Source organism: Streptopelia decaocto (genome assembly GCF_964273445.1).
Source record: "Streptopelia decaocto genome assembly, chromosome: 1".
Classification (NCBI taxonomy): Eukaryota; Metazoa; Chordata; class Aves; order Columbiformes; family Columbidae; genus Streptopelia; species Streptopelia decaocto.
The window spans coordinates 116,177,619-116,205,410 of record NC_138663.1 but is presented as its reverse complement, the minus strand read 5'-3'; the positions used below and the strand labels follow the sequence as shown (position 1 = coordinate 116,205,410).

Genomic DNA, 27,792 nt, shown 5'->3' with positions numbered 1-27,792 from the left:
GTGTGTGTGGGGCTTGGTACTTCTCAGCTGGGTCTCTGCCTGCCCCACTTTGCCCTGGTTGCCCCATTTTGCCCTCGTTGACGCTTAAATGCAAAAAACACTTCACAAAATGTTTCCCTGCAGATTGTTGCAGTGCTCACAAATTTGTCAGCATTGCTTGGTGTTTTTTTTGTTTGTTTGTTTTGATTTGTTTTGTTTTTGTTTGATTGTTTTTCCCTCTTTTAAAAGGGAATGAGAGTTAGAGACCGAGATGCGCTTTTCAGTTTTACCCTTTGGTTGTTGGCTCCGATGGAGCGGGGGGTGCTGTGTGCTCACCTGGGCACGAGGTCCCAGTTGTTGGCTTCTCGGTGACGTGTTTGGGTTATGATGTGTTTGTGTTGGCATTTTGGACGTGTAGAGGGAACCAAACAAATGAGGCTTCCAACTTGTTTAATGGAAGTAAATAGCAAATCCAATTGCATCCTTAATGAATGCCTTTGCCCTGCTGTCCTGTTAAGACTAATATCTTCCCCACAGTGACTGATTAGTGTAGTATCCCCTGTTGAGCTCTAAAGCCTTCCTGTGCTACTAATCATGGAAAAATGAGGGAAAGTGTAGTATAAAGTCATAAAAGTACACAGTGAGGTTTTTTTTGTTGGTAGTGGTTTTGGGGGTTTGATTTTTGCTCTTTGGTTTTAAATAATGATGCTATTATAGCCAAGGTGACCTAAACCCAAGGTTCGTAGGGAGGGACTTCTATCAGGCCAAGAAATACTTCTGAAAGCAAACACTGTTTCTTCAAGGGTCTGTGCATTTGCAAGCTACGAGTATCTTATATGTATGTGTATACATATACAGTGGTTTTATTTTTTCAGAGTGGGAGCTTAGATAATCCTCTGTCTTCAAAGAATTGAGAGTTGCCTGCATTCCAGGGCTTGAGCAACTTGTTTGAGCTGTTTTTCTTCCTCCTTCCTGTGGCTTGCAGTGGGCGAGGGGAAGCTTGCTTGTTGCATGGGTCAGCCTTAGCCCTCAGAGCAATTAAGGAACTGATATTACGTTATCTTTCCCAAGGTGATTTCAGTGGTGGTCAGAATCTCTGCAGAAAGAGAGAGGGGAAGAGAAGGGGCTAAACTTGGACAACCCCAGAAGCTGAAACAATTGAAACGCATTTTCCTGCTGCATATTTAAAAATAATCACCTTCCATGCTTATTTTCAGACCCCTCTATTCAACTACTGAGTATCATGCCATGTGAATGACTGCCCTCAGATTTAGCTGAAATAATGGTGAAAATTCCACGTTGAATGTATTTATTGCTGATGATCTATATGGGCCATTTCTCCCACATTGCGTGGAACCGAAAGGAGCTCAGCAAAATGCATTAACCAGTTAAACCAACCTCACTGCATAAACCTGGATAAACTGCAACATGAGGAAAATAACTCTTTTTGTCTCTTACCAGCGTCATTGTTAAACATGAATACATGAACTTGCTTTTACACCTGTTTTTTTGCAAGAGTAATGCTCAAGAATTTCTTAATTTCTTTAATGTAATGGATTATCAGTCTATGATCTTGCCATATGAAATACATAGGTGTGAGCCACGAAGGTACTACAGGTGAGAGAAGTAGAGATTCCTTCTCCTTAAATGTGCGAATTGTTTTTGTGCTTCGCTGTTTTCAAAGCTGTCCCTCTCATTCATGATGAAACTCTGGAGAACACGAGAAGTGTGTGCTGCTCACATTCTGCACTTGAGTGAACTTTAAGACAGACGATTGCTGTGTCACCACCCAGGCAAGGAAGGCCAAATCAAGGTCTGCTAGTCATTCAAACCTTCCCTTGCAGTCTCCCAGGAAATCAGAATGGTGGCCATATATTACTACTGGGAACGGCATTAACTACTGCGCTGGGAGAATATAATAAACAGGGACATTTAAACGTCCCAAGTGCTGCTGCAAATCTGAGTCATTAAAAAACAGGGTTGTAAGCAACATTTAGAGGTCATCCAGTCTTCTCCTCACCCTTCATTCCTCCTACTTCATCTGCTCATGTGCTTACTGTGATTCATGCCAGTTTGCACAGGCGGGGGGAATCGCTTCTGAGGGTGAAAGAGGCAGAGGACGGAGGGAATTGAGCACCCATGTAGGCACCAGCCAGCACAGTAAATGTACGACTGGGCTGTCCCTCTCTGCAGCAGCGAGGCTCTGTTCTAACCCTGCCAGCCTAAATAAAGGTGTTTAGGTAATTAATCATTTGCTTGCCTGAGAAATGCAGCTATATAGTCACACAGCTTGTACTTGTGAGTAGAGCTGCTTGTGTTGTTCGTTTGCCTCAACACCTCTTGAAAAGTGGAGGGCTGCTTAAGTGGCTGTTAGATTTTAGAAGTTATACCATCCTTGAGATGATGGCATGCAGTTCAGACTTTTGGGACCAACAGACCTGTACAGATGCCACCTTTTTGACTTTTCTGATTGCACAGGGAGCCTAGCTAACTGTAGGAACAACTGGAATACAAATAAAGAGCTCTTAGAGACCAAGCAATTGCTCTCATCAGGGTTTTTTCTTTTTTTTTTGTTTTGTTTTGTTTTGTTTTTAGGTTTTTATTTTTAATCAACTTTTGCTTTGAAAAATACATGGAATATGAGATAAACATTTGGAGTGTAGGACACAAAGGACAATCACAGTATGTACAATTCTTCTATTCAAATCTTTCTGTGAAGTGGGACCCCAGCTGCTACGCTAAGCTGCTCTGTACCCAGGGCAGTCTAAGTACCAACTGAGCTTCACTGCAGCTGCAGCAGCACAGGCTGTGCACAGGGTTTTGTCTCTCTTCCCCACCACGGGGAAAGGGCCCATTGTTAAGAAAGTCCTTTACCTCAATGGATACCATTTAAAGCTCTATTTTATTTCTGTTCCCTTCTTTGCAAAAACAATCCTGTCTTTCCTTTGGAAAGAGGGTGGAACTGTTCCAAATCAAAACGACTCTATGTGTGCACTTCCCCGTGCTTGAAGGCTCAGCCAGGAGGAGTGCAGGGCAGTCACCGCTGTTTCCCAGCCCAGGTCAGTGGTTCTCCAGATGCTTCTTTGTTCTGTAAGAGGGCAGTTGCGGCAGCTCTGGCCGGAAACAAAACTTCTGCATTTTCTTCAGGCCAGACGTGAGGAAGAAATTGTTTACAATGAGGTTGGTGAAACACTGGCCCAGGTTGCCCAGAGAGGTGGGAGATGCCCCATCCCTGGAGACATTCCAGGCCAGGCTGGACGGGGCTCTGAGCAACCTGATCTAGTTGAAGATGTCCCTGCTTATGGCAGGGGGTTGAACTGGATGACCTTTGAAGGTCCCATCCAACCCAAACTATTCAATGATTCTGTGATTCTATGATTCTCCGATACTATTGGTACAAAGGATCCTTTCATCTTAGTTTTACACAGGACATTTATGCTACCTGAATCAAACATTTCCAGAACTAAATCCATTTAATTTGCATAGGTATCAGTTACAATTAGTCTTACTAGCTTTTAATTATTTTTTTTCTTCCAAAGGTAACATTGTCACAGTAACAATTTCTTATTGCACAGTTCTAGCTTATGAATCCAGCTTTTGCGTGATGATAACATTTACCTTTCTGTGTTTCATGACAAAAGAAAAAATACTGAATTCAACCTCCTAAAGCTTTCGGCTTATTTAAGAAGTGGATTTTGTAATAATACATCACTTCCTTCCTCTATGTTCATATTTCATGAATGTCCTTTATTTTTCTAGGTCAGCTTCAGCCTTCCGATGAAGAAATACATTTCTTGTGGAAAACTGATAGCTCATGACGCTTAAGGGTAAAAGTAGAATCTAAAGTTCCACAGGCTCAAGTTTCACAAGGTTTCCATCCTTATGTTTCACCAACCGCGAGCATCTTCTGACTTCCAGTTTTTATCTGACACAGAGGGTAGTTACTCTTTATCCTCCTTTCAATTCTCTTGAAGGACAGCAGATGAGATCTTAGGCAAAAGGTCTCACTGAGGTCAGTTATAATGTGACCTTGTAGTTTTGTGAGTCTTTTATCCTGTCATTAAAGCAAAACCACAAAATCCAAAATAAAATATACTGGCAGCGCTAAAACTGGGCTACGGGAAACAAATGAAAAATCAGACTTGCCACCTCTGAGTTTTGTTGCCTTTGGTTTTGTGGAACACCAAAATACAGGACATACACACCTAGTGCTAGGCTTGTTTTCAGCTATTGATGCTTCTTCCACATGGAACAGTTGTCACACTAACCCTGCAGAGCTGTCCTGCCCAGCGAGGTCCTCTGGGGAGGAGAACTCCCCAAAGAGAAGGTTGGCTTCCCCAGCTACAAGTGACAAACCCCCAGCATGACCAGGAGGTGGAAAAAGATGGGAAGCACAGCCAGACGTGGTACATCAGCAGGGCTCCTGAAGGAAACCTGGCTGTGTCCTGAAAAAATAAAAAAGAGAAAGTCAGCATGTAACTAGTGGCTTGACAAGAAGTGTATTTGAATTTTGTGTGACATATTGTTTGTGAAAGACTGTGACATTATGTGGATTTTAGCTCATTTTCAAAATTCTCCTTTGTGTGTGTGTGTGTACCATCCAGAAAAAACAGTCGCAAGGTATGGTGACAAATAATTTTCTCCTTCATATAACAGGCACAGACACTCAGCAACAATGAACACAACTTCCTTTTCTGGATGACTGAGAATACTTGTTTAAAATCCCGATAGGACAACAACAACTAAAAGCATGTATAACACATTATCATTCTGCCTACTTAGGGCCTTGTGTTTAAGAGTCTGTAAATAATGGTAATAAGTATTAAAAAGTTTAGGCCACAGATATTTAGGTGGTAGCAGCACTGTGTGCCACTCTTGGTATGTGAGCCACTATGTGGACACAGAGCACAGATTATCCTTGGCACAGATGGTGGCTGCGACCCGTGCTGGATGTAATACACCAGTAAAAACCAACCAACTAAACAAACATTTTGAACCCCTGACTTCCTGTGTAGAGAAATTTTTCCTATAAGTGTTTAGGTTCAAGTCCTTCTCTGGGAAGATCAGGCTGTATATTGTTTTCTGTACCAATTCTTAAGCTGCTCCTGTTGCTATGGTAGCAGCTTTCTCAACATCGCTGCAGTTAACTTATTGCTAGTACGGGGGCTTCCTCCCCCTCTTCGTAGAAGTAGTATGTGGTATTAAAGCGTAAAGAGCAAGTAAACATCGGATAGTCCTCAGTAACGCTTCAAAATAAATGTAGGATTGTAGCAAGTCTCCTGGCCTCCTGTGACCTCTTCCAGCCCTTGGCACTTGCATTTTTCCCAGAAAAAAATTAAAACAAGATTCGATTGACCGAGCGGGAGTCTTGCAAGAAAGGTGACAGTAGGGTGACAGTAAAATTAGGCTCTTTAAAATAATTAGGAAAACTAATCAAGCCAGCAAATAAATAGAAATGAAGCAGAAGTGAAACAAATCAAAACTCCTTCTGTTTTATTTAAAAATAATAAATATCTGCTGATCTGGTGATGATGACTGCAAAGTCTGAGAACTATTTCTGTGTACTGTGTCTTTGTTCCCATCAGGTCATTTAACTCAGAAGTCCCTTCCAAAGTAACAACTAATACAAAACAGATTCTCTTCCTTTCTTAAGAAATTGCTGAAAATGAAAAAAATGGGACTTGCAGATTTTTAAAAAGTTGACAACAGGAAATATTTTTTCCTTTTTACAAAGAATTATGTTTCAAAAATGAGACTTTTGTTCCTTCCTTCCCCAAAATCCAGCAGTACAAGAACCTTCAAGTGTGCAAAGGGTGTGATTTGGTTTGTTCTCCTATAGCAAAGCTGAAGCACTGCCCCTTGTTCCATTCAGGGGTTTTTGTTTGTTTGTGGGTTTTGTTTGTGTTGGTTTGGGTTTTGTTTGTTTGCTTTTTCAATGAAAATAACTTCTCACCATAAGAAATAGCTTACATTGAGGAAAAGTTGTCAGAAAGTTTTCAGCTGAGCCAAACATACAATCACCTCCTTTAAATGCAGCCTACTTAACCTTTTCGTTTTGAGAAACTTCCACTGCTACTGCATTAAAAAGTTTGACTCCTGATAATTTGTTATTTCTTGTGGAAGGTAACAGGTAGAGATATTCTAGCTCCTGTTCTGTTTGCTTTTATAATATTATAATGTGGTGCTGTTTCACTGAAGGCACACGATACCATCTTGAATTTAACTTCATGGTTTTTAAAGACCTTTAAGCCAGCTTGGGGAGCTATCTTAGGTCTGAAAAGGATATTTCCTGTAATTTTTCAAGCTGTTTATTGCTCATGAAGTACAGAGCTGATTTTTTTCTGTGTGATCATGAGATAAAACACCGGAACATTTCTCTTCCTTAGTTTCTATTTGAACTTATTGCTGCTTAATCTGGCTGTAACGTCATATTGCGGCTGAACTTACTATGTTAACTGTAATGTAATTATTGTTCTGTAATGGATTGTATCTTTCATCTACAGTGAGGAAAATACAACATGCAGCTATTGATTTTAATATGACAAAATGTTACAGGTTTGATACCAGTTTAAGTCTTTGCAGAGCTAATAAGAATAATTTGGCTTACAAGCAGGATTTTTACAGGAGAATTTCCTGACGATGGCATGTCAGAGCTGGACAGCCCTTCTGTATTGCATTCACTCCAGAAGTGTTTACAAATGACCCTAATGTAGTTACTTCTCCATCATTATTAAACCTAGATGTTAGCATCTGCACTATACTTCAGACTTGCCTTTGAGTGAGATCTACTTTAATTTTCCCAGAAAAGCTTATGTAGAGTCATTAATTGTGTATTTTTAGAATATTTATTACTTTATTTACCCAAAAGGACCTTCCAAATCTCTTGATCTGGTAGTTCGTTCATACTAAGGCAATTAACAAAGGCCTTAACTCCGAGAACTGAATGGCTTCCGTGTTACTTGGTTTTTATTGGTTTTTATGATGCCAGTTATGCTGAGTAACTTTATGGACTAGTGACTGCTGGCAATTCAGTATTTTTCTTTCTATGGTCTAAGTCTGTGTTAGTGGTGAAGATACTTTTCCCTGTCTGGGACAGCTGGATTTTGCTAGACTTAGAGAGAACAAGCACCGTAAGTCTGTTGGACTTTCTCTACTCAGTACGTTTTAGCGATCTTGCAAATTCAAATTCAAACACTGCATAATCACTTAGACACTTAGCAGGGTAAGGAGTGTTGCCTTACCAGAAGGGGAAGGTGCCTCCTCAGTGCTAGATGGAGCTGGAAGAAAACACAATAACCAAAGTTATTTGTTTAAGCCTAGAACAGAAAAAGGTACTGATAATTGCTCTAAGGGTTAGTGTTGTTTTGGTTGTTTTTTTTTTTTTTTTCTGAGAAAGAATACATTTGTCAAACAAAATAAAAGTTTAAATATGATAACAGAATTAAAGATGCTTTGCTGCTCCCAAAAATGAGACGGTGAAAACATTTTGATTCTGCATTTTCAACATTTTTTTTTCATTTTGAAATCTGCAGAACAGTTCAATTTGAAGTTTTCTGGACAAAAGTATTTCACTTTACATTTCAAAAATGTTTTTCTCTTGAGAATTACCTGCATTAAAACAAAGATATTAAAGTGTTTATATTACTAGAAAATAACTTTTTGATTATTTTAAGCTGAATAATATGTGTGTGGTGTGACCATAATGAAAGTTTCCAGACAATTTATTCAAGCAAAACACCTTAAAAAATATTATTTGTTTGGACTTGTAACCCCTTTTTTAATTTGCTTTTTCAGTTGGTCAGCCGTGCAAACCCAATGCCCCATCATTCTACTGGCCATGCTTGTAGGTAATTCAAACATGTTTGGTCAGCTGCTTGACATGATTCAAGCATGTGTTATGGTCTCACTCATTTTCCTGAGGAAGAAAACTAATAATTCTTGTTGCATATGTCCAGCCTTGACACCAGATCCAGATCTTCCAGCTGCCAGTGCAAAGGTAATTAGCAACTGCTTGTCTTTCATCTGAAAGGGTCTATGGCCTGAACTTTGGATCCAGTTGCCAGAGATGAAACTAATCCTGCTTCACAGACCCAAGTGCAAATAATGAAATAAAGTCTCCTGTTCCTCTGGGACAAGCTGAGTCTAGGACAATGCAAACCCATAAATAACCAAATGCTTAAAAGCTGAGGAGACCTCATTATTCATTAGTGTCTTCTGCTACTTCTGTGGATATGTGGTGCTGAAGCTTAACAAAGATGTTGGGGTTTTTTTTCCTTCTAATTTATTCTTCCAAGAAAAGCATGGAACAAAGTGGAACTAAGTGAAGATTTGCTTTAAAAATTGAAGTAATTTCAGTTGATGGTCATATATGGTTTGTCAACAAGAAATGCTTCCCTCAGGTCCCTCCCTCTGAATCAAAAATATCTTACCTGATACAATGAGATTAACTTTAGATTTCTGTGTTTCGTTGGGATGGTCCCCAGTCTGTTTGTAAATGCAAGTATATTCAGCTGTGTCCGATAACTGGACATCGGAGAGCTTTAAGGAAAAGTTGCCGTGCTCCATCTGGTCCGAGAAAAGACTAGTTCTGCCATGGTAACTTTTGCTCTGGTAAATCAGTGAATCCTCCCCATCGAGAAAAAAGTGCACTACGACTGTGTCAATCTGCCAGTAGAGCATTGATTTAGAAAGATTCAACTTTCCAGGAGAGGTAGTGGTGCATGGCAAAATGACAGTTTCTCCAACAAATGCATAGCACGTTGTGTCTGGTTGACCTGGAATTAAAAAAAATAGACAATTTTCTCAGTGCTCAGCAGAGCCAGGGACACCAGGTTTCCTATAATATGGCTTCATTGTGTCATTCTTGCCTCTCTTCCTCCTCCTCCTTCTGCCTGTGTCCTCCTGCTTGCAGCCAGGCAGGAGGCAGCATGTGCCACGCCAGGGCTGAGGACCCTGCGTGCTCAGTGCCCAGCCAGCTGTGCAGCAGGACAGATGTTGCTGTTTGCAAGTTGCCTTCATTTTGTCAGTGTGGGTGCTGCTTGAGCTTGTCTCCTTAGCTGGTGATTTTTTTTCCCAGCTTCTGGGGTTCTTAGTCTTTGAGACCAGGTGTCAGATTTGATTCTAATGAATTGGCCAGTTCACAAAGGCAGAAGGGGATGCAGGAAAGTGAAGACAGGCAGACAGGATTAAGCAAGTTGAAGTCTGGCTGAAAAAAGGAGAAATGTGAAAAAGGTGTTATATCAGCAAGAGAAAAGTCCTGGATGAGTTTGGTCTCTCTGAACTGAGGTTCAGGTGAAGATGTTCTTTCTCCCTCTTCTGCTCATTAAGCAAATGCTTATTTCCCATTATTCTGAATAGACCTACAAGTTTTGTTGATTTCAGGAATATCTTTCCTTCACCCACGTGCATCAGCATACATTGCAAACAGTCTCACTCCTAATGGCATCCTGTGGACAGGACCCATCCTACCAGAAAGCTCTTCCAGAGGTTCACATCTTCACCTGAACCTGAGCAACATGACCTAGTTGAAGATGTCTCTGCTCATTGCAGGGGGTTTGGACTAGATGAGCTTTGAAGGTCCCTTCCAACCCAAACTATTCTATGATCCCATGAACTCCCACCAGAGTGGTTCCTGATTTCTAAATAATGTGCTAGAGCCCCATCTCCCTTCTGCTGTGACATCTTGCAAAAGGTCTGACAAAACAAAGCCTTTTTCAGTAGGTCTTTCAAGGTGCACTCAGGGCTCTTGCCAGCCCGTCCCTGGATCTCTCATACTCTTTGGTATATTTATTCTCCTAATACGCCAGAAAGAAGGTCTGTCATTCCCACTTTAGGTAAACGACTTTTCCAAGGCCTTGGGGAGCCAGATACTTTGTATGGGTGACCTGGACATGGGGCAGAGATGTTACCAACCAGTTCCATGACGTGCAAGAAGCACGGTGCGGGTAGCCTGCTGGTGAACAGACAGACAGGCAGGCAGGCCAGGAAGACAGATGCATCTCACACACACTGTTAATTTAATAACTTTGATACTAATTATTTTTTCTAAATTTTTACAAGTTAGTTGAAAGTATACTGAAACTTGCACAAATCGGGGAATCTGACGCTATCATGTAAGGCAACTCTTATTGGATTGTGGTGTAATATTTTCTAGGGGAAGTCTGAGGTATGGGAGAAGGTTTCTGTGCATTTCTAAAGCATAGAAAACTAGATATTTCCAGCACAGAATGTGGACTTAAATTAGCACTTTGACTAAACCTGTTTCATAAAATGATTTTAATTAATGATTTTAATTAATTTGGATGGAAAAGTTTCATCCCCAGCAGGGAGCAGAACAAAAGCAACATTAGCTTGCAATTGAGCCAGGAAGAAAAGCTAAAAGTTACTGTGAAAGAACTCAATCTGTTTTCATGGCCAAAGTTCTGTGAAGCATAAGGGGTAAGTAATCAGACTAAATATGGAAATAAATGTTTTTGGTTACAGTGTCATCATTCCTGTGTTCTAGGTCTGCACCAGCTCTGTGCATATACTGGGCTAAAGACTGAAGAGAGTCCCAGTTCCCCCTTGAAGTCACTGACATCAACCAGGGTTCTGCTTGTTACGTGCTCAGGCCTCTGTTTCTATATTTATCAGTGTCTCTTTTGAGGCTTGTTTGGAGTCACATTGTGTCCATCCAGACAGACATAAAAGCAGAAGGAAAAGTACAATTCAGAGAGCAAAACTGCAGTGCCAAGCAAGTGTCTTGAATTACAACTCTTCCACCAAGTATCACATTTCCTTAGTTTTTCAGCTGAAAATCCCGGTCTACTTTTGCCCAGCAATGTAAACTTTTGCATGCATGTCCCCAGTGCTATTTCTAGTCATCAGTGGAACAAGACTCCTCTCACTGTGCTGAGAGCTCAAGCATTTTCACGCTGTATCAGTTGCTGACCAGTTTTTGCTTCTCAAGGGGAACCTGAATTACAGCAGTATCCAAAGAAGTGTCTTATTTTATTTATAATAAAGCTCAGCCTCCACTGCACTGTGCCCTTACTGCCACAGCATGTATGACCCTACACTCTCCAATGAGGTTGCCTGAGCCCTGCAACTAGTGACATACCCAGGCAGGGCCATTAGCTGTAGCTGGGACACCTAGAAGGGCCACCACCAGCTGAGGAAGGGCAGGATGGGAGGGAGCAGCCTGAGACCCATCCCTGAGCTATTTAGGCCAGGGAAGCCCAGTAAGGCTGTGCTCAGTAGAGTCTCTCTGAAGCAAGGCCATCTCTAAAAGCAGACTGTAGTTATGGTAGCCATGGTTAGCTAAGCACAGCAGGGAGATGAGCATGCCTGAGGCTGCTGCAGGTGTTTTGGAAGCCCTGGAAGAATCATAGAATAGTTCGGGTTGGAAGGGACCTTGAAAGCTCATCTAGTCCAAACCTTCTGCAATGAGCAGGGACATCTTCAACTAGATCAGGTTGCTGAGGCTCAGGTTCAGGTGAAGACATGAGCCTCCAGAAGAGATTTCTGGTGGGATGAGTCCTGTCACAGGATGCCATTAGGAGTGAGAGTGTTTGCAATGTACGCTGTTGCACGTGGGTGAAGGAAAGATAATCTTGAAATCAATAAAACTTTTAGCTCTATTCAGAATAATTGACAATAAGCACTTGCTTAAAGAGGAGAAGAGGGAGAAAGGGTGTTGATCCTACCTTCTGATTGTGGTCACTTCTAAATTTGATAGTGCTCTTAGGAGTGCACCTACTTCCTTTTTGGCTTTTAATTCTTTCTGTGAAGATGGGGGACAGCAGTACCCAGCATACTTGAGCCCAGCATAATAGTTCCTTTCCTGCATAATCTGGTGTGTAAACCTTTCAACATCTGTGGTGACTCTACACACTCATGGTGTTCAACCCACCCCACCTTACTCTGCCTTCACCTGGTGAAACGGGGGCAGCAGGAGGCTAAAAAACAGGCTTTCCTGCAGTTGCCTGGGACAAGAACAGGTGACTGAAATCTGTCTATAATGAGTTATTTAACAGAGCCTGCAACTGCATGAGAGCTTCTTAAGATAGGAAGAAGAGACTTCTGGGTGCAGATTAAATAAGTGCTGTTAGGAAAGCCAGCTTTCAGAAGAAGATGGAAGTCATGCTGAAGGTTGGTGATGTTGCCTTAAGCTTCTTGCTGAGGCTATTGAGGTATCAAGAGGTGTGGAAGCAGAGGGCTGCCTGGCCAGCAGACTGAAGCTGCTGCTGGGGTGTGTGAAGCAGGGTGGGTGGTGCTTGTTGGATTTACCTGGTAAACTTTGCATATGGAAGGTGCAGTTCTCTACTGTGGAATAAATGTGTGTTGGAATGTAGCTTTCCCTTGCAGTTGTAAGACTCAAATATAAAGTGAGATGAGTTTATTTTGTGGTTGTTTTTTTTTTTCTGTGCATTTTAAATGTTACGCAAAAGCTTCAGGTTATTAGGTGAAGTTGAGTGTGCTAATTTAACCAGTCTCTAAGATTTCTACAGTGAGAAAACACTGCTGCTTTAGTATCCAAAGTGTGGTGTAGAGAAGATCACAAAGACTGGGCTCTTTTTGTTTCCCCCTCCTTTCCCCTCCTGAGGATGATCTAGGGTAATTATCTTTGTTAATTAATTATACATTGTTTGTACTGGAGGAATCTGGGATGTCAGTAGGTGATCTAGAGTTTATGACTTGTGGAAAAAGGGCTTAGAAGTGGAAAGCTCTTGAGTGTATCTATCTCTCAAGTTTGCTCTGGTGATATCAGCTCAGTTCTGACAGTAGATAAAGTAGTTTAATCATGGAAGTAGCAGAAAAACATTTCAGTGTTAGAAACAAGGCAACAGGGAATTTCTTATGTTTCTGAGTACTTATGAGTTTAAACTCAAATGTGTTATCCTGACAAGGTAATGTTGCATGATTCCTTACAAGCTCATGTCTTGACTATGTACAAAAGTATTTTGGGGAGGGCAGGGGGCTGTTTGCAATCCCAGTTGCTTGCCCAGAAACACTGAATTGAATTCCTTTACTTTAGGAAGGAAAGAGTCCAAGGGTGGTCACTCAGATGGTTCTGCATGCTTGCAGGTGCACTCACACTACTTTAAGACATGTGAAAATTTTCCTTAAAAAATGTCAGTTGTGCTTTTAGAAGAGAGAGGAAGACTAGTTCTAGATAAAGTGTAACCTCCTAGACCACCACAGCACTTGGTAAAACTGAGGCCCCTTTGGGCAAAGAGAGGAGTCTTGACCACATGCAGAGGTTTTAATATTGCTGCATTTAAGCATCAGATAAGGACATTACAGGGAGCTGCCCCTGCAGCTTGTATAAAAACTCCCTCACTGGCACATACTAGTGTGTCTTTTGCACAGGGAAGACTATGTCTAATCTATATGTAATGTCAGAAACCCAACTTTGCTAGAACTTGGCAGAGCATGTGCGAAGATTCAGGGAGAGACAGTGCTGCTGGGCTCCAGTCCTTTCACTTGCCTGGTTATGCCTCTAGCAAGTGCAGCAACTTAATGTGTTTAAATACAAAAAGAGATGCAAGGCATTTGGGGGTTTGTAAAGGAAGAGATTCCAAGTCATCCTTAGTATTATGGGAATAGTAGGGTATTTTTAAGGATGTGGGCAGGATAAACTTTATAGGTAGAGATTTGTGGGCCTGAAACACTTTAATCTTGAAACCACTTCTTTCAGATGCAGAGGTTTATCACGATGCTATTATAGATACTTGCAAACTGGGCTGTGATGAAAGACATTCAAAGCAAAGCACATAGCTGTTCTGTTTTGCTCCAAGATTATCAGTTTGCGGTTTGTGCATTCACATATAAACGCTTCCACAAATTCCTAGATGAGTATTGTAGTATATTTACCTCTGGGTAGAGATGCAAACAGTAAGCAGGCAACCATCCAGAGAGGAGTCTCCCTAATAAAGTGAGAGAGAGAAATGCTGAATGCTTTGTTAGAACACTAGAGCAGAGATCAAGGACCTTTTCTCTAGCATAATTTATGGTCTGTTTTGCAACTCCCTCATCTGCAAAGAGAATCTGGATACAGAGTTGGACGGGTTAGAATCCCTGTCTTGTTTGGGTGTGGATCATATGTCCTGCCTGTAGATCTGAGGTTTCTCAGTGGGCGTAATGCGATGGGGCTTCAGTTGCAAACACCAGACCCATACTTCCCCTTGCATTCTCATGTGGACAAAATTAATTGCATATACATAGCCATAGTTTGCTCTTGAAGTTATTTTCTGTTGGTAAATAAACACAATTTGCTTGGCTCCTTAACTTCAGCTGTTTTGCAGGACAAGAAAAGCGTAGCTTACCACTTCATTTTTGTGTCTTCCCAGCCCTTAGGAATCCCTCAGTGTTGTGAGCTTCGCCAGCTGCTCCAGCTGCTACTTCTGTCTCTGCAAGAGAGTGGAAGACTCTTAGTTTTTGTTGCCATGAGCATTCCTCCAGAATTGGATAGGTTATTTACTGTACTTGTTTTGCTGTGGTTCAGTCAGTTTTCTTTTATTCTGTGCATATAATAAAGTGTCTTATTATGTACACTCGCTGTATACACTCTCTGTATTATATACACAAGTGTGTATTTACGCTCTGAACACACTCTTGAAATACACGGAGCACACTTATTTTCACGTGTAGGCTGGACGTGAGTCACAAACAGTGCACTGCTGATCCCTGAGCTTTCAACCCGGTGAAGGGATTCTTGCTCTGTAGTCAGCTGAGATCAAAGAAGGTGTTGAAATGTAATGGGTGTTATATTTATCAAGAGGTGTAGACACCATGCCTCAGAATGCCAAATATTTTACCACCCGAGCTCCGCATCTACCAACAAAATACAAACACAGCTAATAAGCCTATAAGGAAAATGCTGCTTAGAAGAAATTACTTGAGGAAGCTGTTAAATCATGTACTTTTTCAAAGCTGGGGGAGGAGGGAACAGAGTTGGGGAGGAGGGAAGAATGTGGTATGTTGGGCTTCCTCTCCCTGTCCTCATAACATCTCATAGCTTAAGAAGTACAAATATCTGAGTGACTGTTCTTCACCAGTGCCCCAGAGATAATGCTGATAGTGGAAGTGGTGGTTTAGCCAAGGTCCTCTTCCCTTCCTGTTGAGGCAGCTCTGTCTGGGGAAGATGCTAGTGGTGTTCTCCTGCCCATTGCTTCTGGTGCAATGGTGCTTCCTGGGGTGAGCAAGGTCCAAGAACTGTATTTCTGTGTTTCTTCTTTTCTCCTGTGGCCCAAGGCTCTGGTTATGCTTCATTTGCCAGCCCTTCCTGATGCTCAGTGCAAGCCATCTGCCATCTTAGGCTTCTTTGACATTAAAACCAGTGTGGCCAGCATGTTTTTGATGAACTTCTCCTGTGGTTGCCTTCCTCCCCATTGTAATGGTTATTGTTTCAAGCAAAGGTGTAACTTTATGCTAAGTGAGCTTGTTCCGCATTTCCTGCCTGTCTTTTGTAAATGAAACTGAGATACTGATGGGGCCACTCTTGTTTGCCTTACTAGTTCTCCATGGAGTTTATCCTCTCAGCTCTGTACAGATCTTCCACTCCACATAAGGCTTCTCTGCAAAAACATCAGGAGAAAATTCATCCTGTGGTCTGGCCTGGCACTGGGACAAGAACAAAGTGCATCTGGAGGGACTTGGGCTCCGCAACAGCTTGCTGTGAAGGCAGCAGTGAGGTGCAGGGCAGCCTGGTGGCTGGTGCTCTGCAGCTGGGCTCTCTAGTGGTACCATGCCCACTCCATCTGTAGGTGAAAGGTGTCCTTATGATGTCTTCCTATGCAGAAAGAACCAAAAATTTTGTAGGCGTGGCCAGCTAACAAGACCATGTAAAGGTGCAATAATGGCAGACAGGAATGACCCAAAAGTCAGAGCTCCTAGAAGTGATGTCATTCTCTGAAGAGTTGGTTGTTTTCCAACAGTTTTGATACTGACTCAAGAAACACACAGAGGTGGTTGTTCCAGCCCAGCCGGCTTGTTTGCATGTCTGGCTTTGGTTGGTTTAATTTCACAGAGTGTCTGTCAGGTTTCTGGTTCTCACAAATGCCTGTGCAAGTCTTGGACTGGGCGGGGGGAAGTGGGATCACACCTGAAATACCAAATTGCATGTGAACGTTTAGCTCTCTTTCCATTCATGTGCTTTTCTTACTTCCCTACTGAAGTCTAAGTTTGTGCATAAAGGAGGAGCAAAGTCTTTGTTTTAGGAAGCAATATCTAGCAGCTGGAATGCTTCAGGCTGGTTTAACTCTAGCACTTGACCCTCAATTTAGCTTAATCCAGTGTTGTTTAGTTGAAATATTTCTGGATTGAGCTGACTCTACTTGAAACAAAAATGTTTACACTGAGCCTCCGGAAGGATTGTTCTTGGTGCACTAAAGGGGAGATCTGTTCCTGGCTGGTGTAAGATGTTTCAGTCACCACATGGCTCAATATTTAGAAGAATTAGTTTCTATTTGATATTGCGCATCTATGTATTTTTTTCTCTCCTCCTTTAAGTTCTGGCTTAAATTAAATGGAGGTTTAGGAAGTTAAGAAACATTTTTTTTTAAGTTTGAAAGTTGATCCATTTACTATACATTTTAATCTGACACAGGAATTATTTAGGAGTTTTGTCAGAGGTTAAAACAATTAACTGAGTAAGGCTTTGCAATGAAGAATCACTTCCTGAGGAATTAAACCACTAATTAATAAATTTTTAGCACGCTGACTTATCTGAAATAACTAAGGCATAAAACATATGCTTAAAGCATATGATTAAATTGCAAAACTCATAGCTTCTTGGCAATGTCTCTGTCATCCAACTTTTGTGTTGTGTGTGAGGCCATCTACTGAACATATTAGCTCAGCCTGTAATAAAATTATATCAATCAAGTGGCCAAGTAACCAAACAGTTCACAGGGCCTGTAGAATAGCAGGACTTTGTGTCCCAAAGTAAATTTATTCAAGTTGTCTCCTTCCAGTGCAGGAGGGTTGAGGGTGAGGAAAGGTTTAAATGCTACTGTTGAAGGCTTTATGCTCTTGGAGCACCCCAATGCTTCCTTCAAAATATGTTAAGAAAACTATATTTTTGGTGAGTGCTCTGTTAACCCTGGAAATAATAGTGGGTGTGGTATATTAAAGACATTCCTTTGTGAACAGCCCTGCAGTCAGGACAGCTGGGACTGCAGGATGGAGGAAAATGCCTTGGACAGAGATGCTGTGCATGAGTCAGGGGACCATATTGTGTGCAGATGTGTTTGTTTGTGGTTGTGTCATTTTGGTTGTGGAGTGGGTGTGTGTTTGTGTTGTTTTCTGTCTCCCCTATTGCTTTAAACCTCGCTCTGAATTCTGTGGGCAGCTGTTTGGTCATCAGTGATGGTGCAGCTGGAGTGTGACCGACCTGGGATCATACGTCAGGCAGCAGTTCTGGTGGCTGAGCAGCCAGGTTACGGTACCAGAAAAACAACTGGTTTGAGTGGTCAGCTTGGCTTTGGCTTGTGGCCACAGTTCACCTGTGTACTGTCACTGCAAAGAATGATCAATTTGGGATCTAGACCAGAAGGGACCCAGGCACTGAACATCTAGTGAAGGGTTGTGAGAGGCTGTTATGGGATGATGAGTTGAAGTAGGGGGCTTGGCAGGGAGGGAGATGCTGAGCTGGAACCCTTTTGACATGGAGGATGTATCTCTGTGTAGTTACCACCAAATGTGACACTGATTTAAAAGCTGCTGTGAACTAAGTGGATGTGACAATTCGGATATTATATTGAAGGGACTGATTTGTTTGCCAGTTCTTCCACCTCATTTGCCAGCCTCTGGTACTGGCTGAGTAACACGTGTAATGCAGCCGGGCACTGAATGAATGGTGATACAAGTTGGAACACGCACCAGCTGGAGAATTACACCGGTAATTCTCAAAGGATTAGCCAAAATCACCTAGCAGATGAATGAAGGCTGCTGCCAAGAAATAAACTGCTGGTTTTCCACCTGGCAAAGCTTTGACTTAGTCATTGCTAGTTTCTTAAAGTGATTCTCCCCTGCCTTTGTACGTCTTTGGCTTTTGGAAACAGATTTATGCTAGCTGACTGTTGTTACTGATCCTTGTAGGAAGACAAGGGGAGCTTTCTCTCTGAAATCCTGAGACCACCCTGAGCAGAGACATGTCACCTTACTATTCCTTATCCACATCAGGGCAATTGTCATTTCTTTAAGTACTTTCTCCTCACGTCACCACACAGTTCTTTTACCTTTAGGTTAAAGATAATAGCTAGTAGATAGCTAATGTGTGAGCTCGCAAGCAGAAATTATGGTCTGGCTTCTTAGAGAAAGTTTTTATGATGCAACACTCTGTACCGAAACTTGGTGATTGCTTCTGATCTTATCTGAAAGCGACCCATAAACAAAATGATGCATCATCTAGAAACCTGTTCTATAATTAGTTCAAGGAAAGGTACTTAAGAGATGTCAGTGAGGAACATACTGGCATGTATCCAAAAATGACAGTGGCTTTCTCTTTTAGGGTTTTAGCTTTTGAAATAAATGAACCTAATTAGAAAACAATCTTCTGGGGATTTGTGGGCAGCGTCAGGCAGTGTTTCTGTAGCTAACTGTTCTGTGATTCAGCCTCTTGGCTTAAGGCAGCTGGAAGAAATGCCCTTTGCCTCCTGGGGGAATGTCTGGAGCTTCAGGCTGCAAAATGTGCTGAGTCTTGGATTGGAATCTTTATCTTCAGGTGCACTGTAGCAAACTTCATGTGCTTTTGAGGGCGGCTGCTCTGATTTTCATGTTTGTATTAGCACAGTTTATAGCTGTTTAAAACTGGCTGAACTTGTCCTTATCTGCTGTGCACTGGAGTGTTGTGTACTCTGTACACGCTCCCTCTCTTCCCTCTCTGTGCTCCAGTCACAGCACCTGAGCTGAGGAGGTGGTGTGAGGTGGGTGGGGTGCTGGCTTTGGGCTTGCTTTGATTCCCCATGCTGCTGGAATTTCCTGCTGCCTGTTCGAGTTTTATCGTGGGTAACAGTTGGGCTCTGGGCATTGAAAGTTTGTTATTAAAGGCATATCTAACTAACTGGAAAGTTATTCCTTTCCAGGAATAAAGAAAGAAAGAGTGATGGTACATGACTTGCTCCCAGTGGAAAGCTGTACTGCAGCAAGAACTTGCACACCTTCCCCTGGCTTTGCATAAATAATTTTGGTACGGAGGAATGTATCCATGCATGTAGAAATAAATGATGTGGGAGAAACAGAAATTACAGGATTCAAACTCATAAACACCTTCCCAAAGGTTTCAAAGAAAACAGCAAAACTCTGGATGTGTTTGGACAAACAGGGAGTTTATATGAGCTAGTACACTTGATAAACTGGAATGCTCAGGAAACTGGGCTTTATTCTTGATTTCAAAATAACCTTTCTAATATTGCTCAGACTAAACTGAAGTTGTTTGTGGCTTTGCAAAATGGGAAGGATTTTGGTGGCTCAGGGGACTGATGCTAAATATGGTATGTTTCATTTCAGGTTTCAGAAGGAAGCACATTCTTGGTACACAAGTGAGCAGAATTCAACACTGATCAAATGATGCTCCAGTCTTGTGGGTATTTGGTGGTTTCATGTTATGTTTGGTCTGAATTCTCAGGCAATCAAGATCCATGCCATCTATATTTCCAGTTGTCATTTCTGAGGAATTTCATATCTGTCATCTGCTTGGGTCCCTTGGGTGAAGGTCAATCTAGTGACCAGAAGGATGTCTGTACACAGGTCAGAGAGGGATGTTGTGTTACTGGTGTCTGGGTTAGGCAGTTTTGCTCGGCAACTGTCTAACTTGCAGTAGTGCTTGCAGTAGTGGGCTCTCATCCTGCTCTCTTAAAACATGCTTCATTCTCTGTGTAACATAATCATTAAACTAGCACAAAAGTTATGTTTTTCAAGAGAATGCTGCTGCTGTGTAGAATGGGAAAGCTTCTTGACTTGGAGTGATTTCTGCCCTTTAAATCCCTAGCAAGTGTTCTGAGTCCCACCTATCCCTGTCCTGTGTACCACTAGGTCCTGGCCTTCTGAGTGCTGTAGATTTGATGTTGTCTGAATGGAAGCTCAGGAAGCACAGCCCAAGGAGCATATGGTGTATCCCACCCTTTGCCTGGCCTTGTGGTTACTGGGTGAGACTTATTCCTTGTGACTAGTGGTGTGCGGTGGTCTCATGCCCTTTTATGAAACTTCTGAAGAGAAACCGAAAAGTAATTGTTCCTTTTTGTGATATCTTTCTGACAGCTCCCCCAGAAGTTGTTCTTTTTCTCAATTCCTTTTTATTCTTCTGAGAGTTTCCACTGCTCTTTATCTGCCAGTTCAAAATTTTTTTTTTGTCTTTTGATGAAGAAATTCTTCTCAAGAATAAACAGCTGATATACAGGAGATTGCAGTTAATGAAAAAGGCACAGGGCTTTTTGTGTGCTGTTTTGCCTTCTAGAAGACTGCAGCCTTTAGGAAGTAGATCACAGGTGACAACTCAGAAAGAGGCCAGGGTTCCTTTAGCTGAATCAATATTGTAATTTTTTTTTTTTTTTTTCTGATTTCAGGCACATTTCCTGTCTGAATATGTGTTTCTAGTAATCTCTGGTTGATGTTTTGTTTTATTGTTGTTTAACCCCTGAAGACAGAGGTAGATTAAAAGGTTAACATGGAAATAAGGACTTTAATTTTTCATTTTTTCACTGTGGGCTTTCTCCTCTGGCATCTGCTCAAACTGAGCCTTAAATCAGTGTCATTACCTGATTCTGCAGCACCCTACTCAACAACCAAACAGCTCAGCTGATGCTTAGATTTTTGACTTAGACATGATTGGGTTAACTGATGTCAGTAAAAATGTTTGTTGGATTAATACTACACTGATCAATACTAATATTTCTGAAGTGGATAACCTGAAGCTATTTGTGAAAAATGAGACCTGGGTTTGAAGATAGAGATGATCCAGCTGGGATTACTAGTACTGCTTTGGAGCTGAGACCTCAGCATCTATGAAAGTGGCTCTCAGCAGGTGCCTACTTTATAGCCATAAGTTCTAAAAAGTTTAGTCAAGGTTTCAAATTCTCGCTGGCCATAAGATGAGGAGAAACTTCTGTGGGCTTTATTGGGGTAGGAGAGAAGATGAATGAAATAAAGTTCTCTCTCCATTGTTCTTCCAGCTCTTTCAAGTACCTGATTTTTTTTGTCTTTAGCCACTATGTGAAATGATATAGCACCTCATAAACCAGATATAGGCAAGAAGAACCAAAATAGATTGAAATATATGAGAAGTTCTTGCATATTATAGGTGTTGTTGTCAGGCATTTCTCCTTGCTCTTCTATGCCCGTCTCATGGCTTTCCCTCTCACTGTAGTTATGATTTGGTTTAAAGGGTTTTGTGCAATCTGGATTAGAGATTACCTATGTGAAATCTTTCCCATTGAAGGACTGCATCATTGAATGCTGATGTTAAATCTGTTACTTGTAGAAACATCCCTATGCTGAAGTATTTCCACATACATTAAGCTTCTGCAAAGAGTTTGCAGCTCCATCATTCAGCACGCTAAGCTCCACAACTTGCATCCATATTGGAAATATCATGATTATTTGAACTCTTCCTTTGTCATTAAGCCCTGTCAGAAGGACAAGGACCCCCTAGTACATGCACAGTAACACATGTACAGAGCTGGTTTGGGCTTCTTGTAAAAGCAGACTAAAGAGGGTATTGCCAGGAATCACGGAAAGGATGGAGTAGGGGTAGTGGCTGGCAAAGAGATGGGTGACACAGGGTGCTGCCTCCTGCTACCAAAGGGTGGGCACAGCAGGAGCAGCCACTGCCTCCTGCTTCCCAGCTCCAGCCAGCCACCAGCCCTCTGCTTCAGCAGGGATCTTGGTGATTTAAGTGACACCACTGATCCTCAAACTGGGCCTTCTGTCCTGCAAAAGCTGCAGCAGGCATGGGGTCTGAACTCTGCTCTCTGCTTGGCACCTGGGGTATCTCAGCAGCCTTTAACTTCTGCTTCAGCAGCTTGCAGCTGATAAGTCTCTAAAAGCTCATGTATATGATTCCTTTTAACTTTTTCTTCTGTCCTATCTGTACAGTGTCTTGTCAGAGTACGGCTGAAGTGCCATAAAACTTGGGGAGGATGTAACTGATAATAATTCAGTTACTGAACACAAAGAAAGAACAGTATTGAGATAATGATATTGTAAAGCTCCAGTGCAGAAAAAAAACCCTCTTTTTAAACAGACAAACTGTCAGAATCTACTGTAATAATTTTATAAATATTTGTGGTGATGGCTTTAGTTGTGTCTTGCTCAATGTCTTATCCATTTTAGAGTGTGCTTTTTTTCCTCTTCAGTTGGTAGTTAACTTTCACACTAAGCCGGGATTATAAAACCCCCTGAGTAAATGTCATCAGTCCAAAGAAGGAAAGAGGAAAGCTCCCTCCCTTTGAACTTTCAAATTTGTACAGTGGATAAAGCCTGGTCACAAGGGAGAGGGAGAAAGGGAAATTCTGGGGGGCTTTCCTAGGAAGCAGAAGGCTCAAGATACTGCTTTGAGCTCGTGGGATAGTCAATAAAATGTCTTTATTACTTTGGGTCAATGCCTTGTCTAGGAGGAAGTATAACACTAGTGCCAGAGAATTTCCATTCTCCAAAATTACTTTTCAGTTGAATACTGTGAGAGCAGGGAAAATCCTGGCTTACAGATGCTTGCGCTTTTTTATTTTTATTTTTTTTGGCAACCGTTGCCAGCAACAGGCTCAGGGACTACCAGTTGCTTTTCTGGATTGTGATTCCTTTCCCCTTTTAGCTATTTTTAATTTGCATATTGTGGAAACAGCCTTTCTTCAAGACAAGGTGATGTTGTTAGTGATGCATATATGTAATTCCACTAAGATACAATTTTTTCTCTATCAGACCTGTTACTAGACAACACACCTCCCTGACTTGTGACCCTACAATTGGTTGGATTCCTATTTCCTGACAAGTGAGAAAAGGAAGAAAGTTAGATGAAGGATGAAGTTCAGAAAAATATTTATTATTCCCCTCCAGGAAGGTGTTCAGTATTCATCAAAGTGGTGAGCTTCACAGTTAAATGGGGCTAATTAGTAGCCAATGCTGTTGTAGCTGCTGTATTGTACATGGAAACACTGGGAATGGTGGGTCTGAAAATGGAAGCTTGGGTTGCCCGGGTGAGAGGAAGAAAAAGAAACCAAGGTTAACCAAGGCTCATGTAAGTTGTCTTGGCTCTTCTCCAGAGAATGATGTTAACTTGTGACTGAAGTGACCAAGCTCTATGCTGAGCACCTCACTGAGGGTTTGTACGCCTAGAAGACAAACTCTATGGCAATGGCTCCTCTGAGCAAGAGAAACCAACTGAATCACATCCTGGGTTTTTCTACTAAGCTACAAAATGCAGTCTGAATGTGCTTATAAGCAACTCTTCCTCATTAAGTTTTTACAGATATGGAACAAGTCCTGGGGCCAATCAACAGAATTACCACAGTATCACACAGTATCACAGTATGTTTGGGATTGGAAGGGACCTCAAAAGATCATCTAGTCCAATCCCCCTGCTGGAGCAGGAACACCTAGGTGAGGTCGCACAGGAACATGTCCAGGCGGGTTTTGAATGTCTCCAGAGAAGGAGACTCCACAACTTCCCTGGGCAGCCTGTTCCAGTGCTCTGTCACCCTCACTGAGAAGAAGTTTCTTCTCAAATTTAAGTGGAACCTCTTGTGTTCCAGCTTGATCCCATTACCCCTTGTCCTATCATTGTTTGCCACCGAGAAGAGCCTGGCTCCATCCTCGTGGCACTCACCCTTTATATATTTATAAACATTAATAAGGTCCCCCCTTAGTCTCCTCTTCTCCAAACTAAAGAGACCCAGCTCCCTCAGCCTTTCTTCATAAGGGAGGTGCTCCACTCCCTTAATCATTTTCGTTGCCCTACGCTGGACCCTCTCCAGCAGTTCCCTGTCCTTCTTGAACTGAGGGGCCCAGAACTGGACACAATACTCCAGATGTGGTCTCACCAGGGTGGAGTAGAGGGGAAGGAGGACCTCTCTCGATCTACTAACCACCCCCCTTCTAATACACCCCAGGATGCCATTGGCCTTCCTGGCCACAAGGGCACAGTGCTGGCTCGTGGTCATCCTGTTGTCCACCAGGACCCCCAGGTCCCTTTCCCCTACACTGCTCTCTAATATGTAATCTCCCAACCTATACTGGAACCTGGGGTTGTTCCTGCCCAGATGCAGAACTCTACACTTGCCCTTGTTAAATTTCATTAGGTTATTCCCCGCCCAACTCTCCAGCCTGTCCAGGTCCCGCTGGATGGCAGCACAGCCCTCCGGCGTGTCAGCCACTCCTCCCAGCTTAGTGTCATCAGCAAACTTGCTGATAGTACACTCAATTCCCTCGTCCAAGTCGTTAATGAATATATTGAATAATATTGGCCCCAGCACTGACCCCTGGGGCACTCCACTAGATACTGGCCTCCAACTAGACTCCGCACCATTGACTACCACTCTCTGGCTTCTCTCCCTAAGCCAGTTTGCAACCCACCTCACTACTCTATTGTCTAGACCACACCTCCTCAACTTAGCTGTGAGGATGCTGTGGGAGACTGTGTCAAAGGCTTTACTGAAGTCAAGGTAGACCACATCCACCGCTCTGCCATCATCCATCCACCTTGTTACATTCTCATAAAAGGCTATGAGGTTGGTCAAGCATGACCTACCCTTGGTAAAGCCATGCTGACTGCCCCTAATAACCCTCTTATCCTTGATATGCCTTGAGATGGCACCAAGGACAAGCTGTTCCATTACTTTCCCAGGGACAGAGGTGAGGCTGACCGGTCTATAATTACCCGGGTCCTCCTTCTTGCCCTTTTTGAAGACTGTAGTGACATTTGCTTTCCTCCAATCCTCGGGCACCTCTCCCGTTTCCCAAGACTTGGCAAAGATGATGGAGAGCGGTCCAGCAATGACTTCAGCCAGCTCCCTCAGCACCCGCGGGTGCATCCCATCTGGACCCATGGATTTATGAATGTCCAGACTATTTAATTGCTCCCTAACCCAGTCCTCATCGACTAAAGCAAACTCCTCCATTGACCTGGCTTCATCCAGGGTCTCAGGGGTACAGGGCTCCCCAGGACAGCCTCCGGCAGAGTAGACAGAGACAAAGAAGGCATTCAGTAATTCTGCCTTCTCTGTATCTTCTGCCACCAGGGCACCCACCCCATTCATCAGTGGGCCTACATTGCCTCTGGTATTAGTTTTATCTGCTATGTATTTGAAAAAGTTCTTTTTGCTGTCCTTGACCCCTCTCGCCAGCTGTAATTCTAAGGAGGCCTTGGCTATCCTAGCTGCCTTCCTACATCCTCTAACAGCAGCCTTATATTCCTCCCAAGTGGCCAGCCCCTGCTTCCATGACCTGTAAACTCTCCTCTTCTGCTTGAGCATACCCAACAGCTCCCTATTCAACCACCTAGGCCTACTGGCTCCCTTCCTTGACTTCCTACGTGTGGGGATGCTCTGATCCTGAGCGTAGAAGAAGCAATCTCTGAATGCCACCCAGCTATCTTGGGCCCCTTTTCCTTCAAGCAGTCTTGCCCATGGGATTTCCCCCAGCAATTGCTTGAAAAGGCCAATTAATTGAATTAATTTACTCCCTGCTGTCAGAGCTACTGAACTGAAAGGAGCTAGTACTTTCACCCATTGCCTGGTCTCTCTTTTAGGTGTGTGTGAGGAACCTATTGGAAGTTGTTTCATAATTGTTAATTGTGCATGTGTCTTGGTATGGGAGGTATGTGTGTGTGTTTTCCTTTTTCTGCGGTGGTTCAGTGTCCCAGCTTTCATGTTGAAAAATGCAGGACTTCAACACGGTTTCTTGTGAATGATTTCTAGGTGAGGGCTGTGCTTGGTTAAAGCACTGCTCTTGTAGAATTGGAATATGACTCTCAGCTCTATTTGGGGTGTGTTTGTGGGTTTGTTTTTGTTTGTTTTTAAAATCCAAACAAACCTCCTCCAATTCCTTCTCTCCCCCTTTCTCCAGTGGACTACTTTGTAGTAGAAGTGTCTGTTCCCAGAAGAAAGCAGAGGAACAGTGTAAGGTGGAAGACCCAGTTTTGTATACTCTCACATTTCCTACTGCGATGTCCTTTGTGACTTAATTTTCCTATTGCAAATCAGCACCAGCAGCCTTGCAAGCCCTCATCTTCACAGGGCACAACTGATCTCTTCTTTCTCCCGCCCTGCTTTTTCTCCTTTAATATTCTGCTCCATAAGGTATCTGGCTCCTGGCTTATGCGCTAACATGTTTTGTACTGATAATGGATTAGGATTTATTTACTTCTCAACAGTGATTCTAACAGCTCTACCACAGCTGAAATAGTGAGAAAACAAGCTGAAGTTTTTGGACCCAAACTCTTTTGTATCTAGTTTCTGTTTTGAAGCAATAACTTCCAGTGTGCTTGGGGCAGTAATGTTGCCTTGGACAAGTTTGGAGCTGTTAGAGGCAAAAGCAGAAACCACCGTCCCAAACCTAGGAAAATTGTGAGAAACCACTTCTCAACTGTTAGGCTAGACCACATAGTTTCTCTTCTCTCCCGTAGCACAGAGGTGACTATAGTGCTAGTGGTGGTGCAATTTAGCCATGCAATGTAGTTGATGGAGTTGAGGAAATGCAACAAGACAAAGAACTCCAAGACTACACGAGATATAGCTAAGGATGACCTGGGCTAGTGTGCAGTGGCAACCCAGTGCTAGGAAAGGCCTCAGATGGAGCTTTAGGAGGTGAAAAACGTACATTTAGCTTATTTACCCCTCACACCTCTGATTCTTAAAGTTAGCAAATGCTAATTGCTATTCTGACTTGGGCAATGTTTGGATTCCTGCTCTGGCTTTTCTCCTAATTAGCCAATGTAGGCAGTAAGAGTTTACTTTGTGTAAGACTACATGAATTGTGGATGCTGTGGGAAGCAATGTAAGCCTGGCCAGTATTTGAGATACCCATGCTATCCCTCAGTAGTTTTTCCTGTTGTTACTGCTGGAGATGAAGAACTAGGTTGGACTTGTATGATCCAGTGGGGCACTTCTTATTTGGGCAAGAGCTGCAGAATCTAGTTCTCATATTTGTCTTAAACACAAGGAAAGAAATAACGAGGACAGAGAGACTAGGAAGTCCAACTGATGTTATTACAACAGCAATACAGGTGAAAATACGAAGGATGCTTGAAGAACAGAAAGTTAACAGCAGTCAAGTTGGAAATGCTTTGCCTTGGATGTTGTATTCCCTAGTAGAATGACTGTGTCAAGGGAAGACAAACTGTTGTTCCATAACCGCTGGAAGAAAACTGCACAAAAGTATGTGGAATGGGCAAATAAATTCTGGAATGGATTATCAGTCTCTTGCTGTTAACGCTTTTGCTCTCTAACACAAATTCTCTGGACTGTTACAGGAGTTGACTTTACAAGGCTGTCTTGGTTTTGTCTTTTGCCTTGAACAGTGCTAACAATCTTTTTTTTTCTTTCTTACTTTGGAAAGACTTGTCAAAGTGCTACAAGGGATGTTGGAGAGAAGAGGCAGGAATTAGACAGGTGATTTGCTTGATCACAAAAGCCTTACTTTTCTTAAGAAACCAGGTTATGAACTGTTAATTGCATCTTCATACAATTGACTGATAGTGATCTTTCTGGATTGTGTGAGATCAGAAAAGATAAGCCAGTCTTTAACCTTAACAATAAAGATGACAACACAATATGGAATTTGATTACAGCTTTCAAGAACTATGTGGGGGATACAAGTCTGGATCAACTTTATACAACTCTG

At 42.4% G+C, this 27,792-nt stretch overlaps 1 protein-coding gene across 2 annotated transcripts in view; it reads right to left on the bottom strand.

Moving 5' to 3' along the window:
- Positions 1–27,792, bottom strand: part of LOC309439398 (programmed cell death 1 ligand 1-like) — a 41,880-nt gene that overhangs the window by 1,392 nt on the left and 12,696 nt on the right. Inside the window, exons 3-7 of one of the 2 annotated variants that reach the window (XR_014183976.1) lie at positions 14,286–14,369; positions 13,834–13,886; positions 8,409–8,753; positions 7,221–7,256; positions 3,306–4,424 (exon numbers count right to left, since the gene is read on the bottom strand). Coding sequence is in view for 1 of the 2 variants with exons in the window: in XM_082051932.1 (XP_081908058.1) it covers positions 4,321–4,424; positions 7,221–7,256; positions 8,409–8,753; positions 13,834–13,886; positions 14,286–14,293 (546 nt within the window). In the remaining variant the exon portion in view is untranslated. Of the gene's footprint in view, positions 1–2,335; positions 4,425–7,220; positions 7,257–8,408; positions 8,754–13,833; positions 13,887–14,285; positions 14,370–27,792 lie in introns of those variants that run through there. The other variant, XM_082051932.1, reaches the window with a different exon arrangement.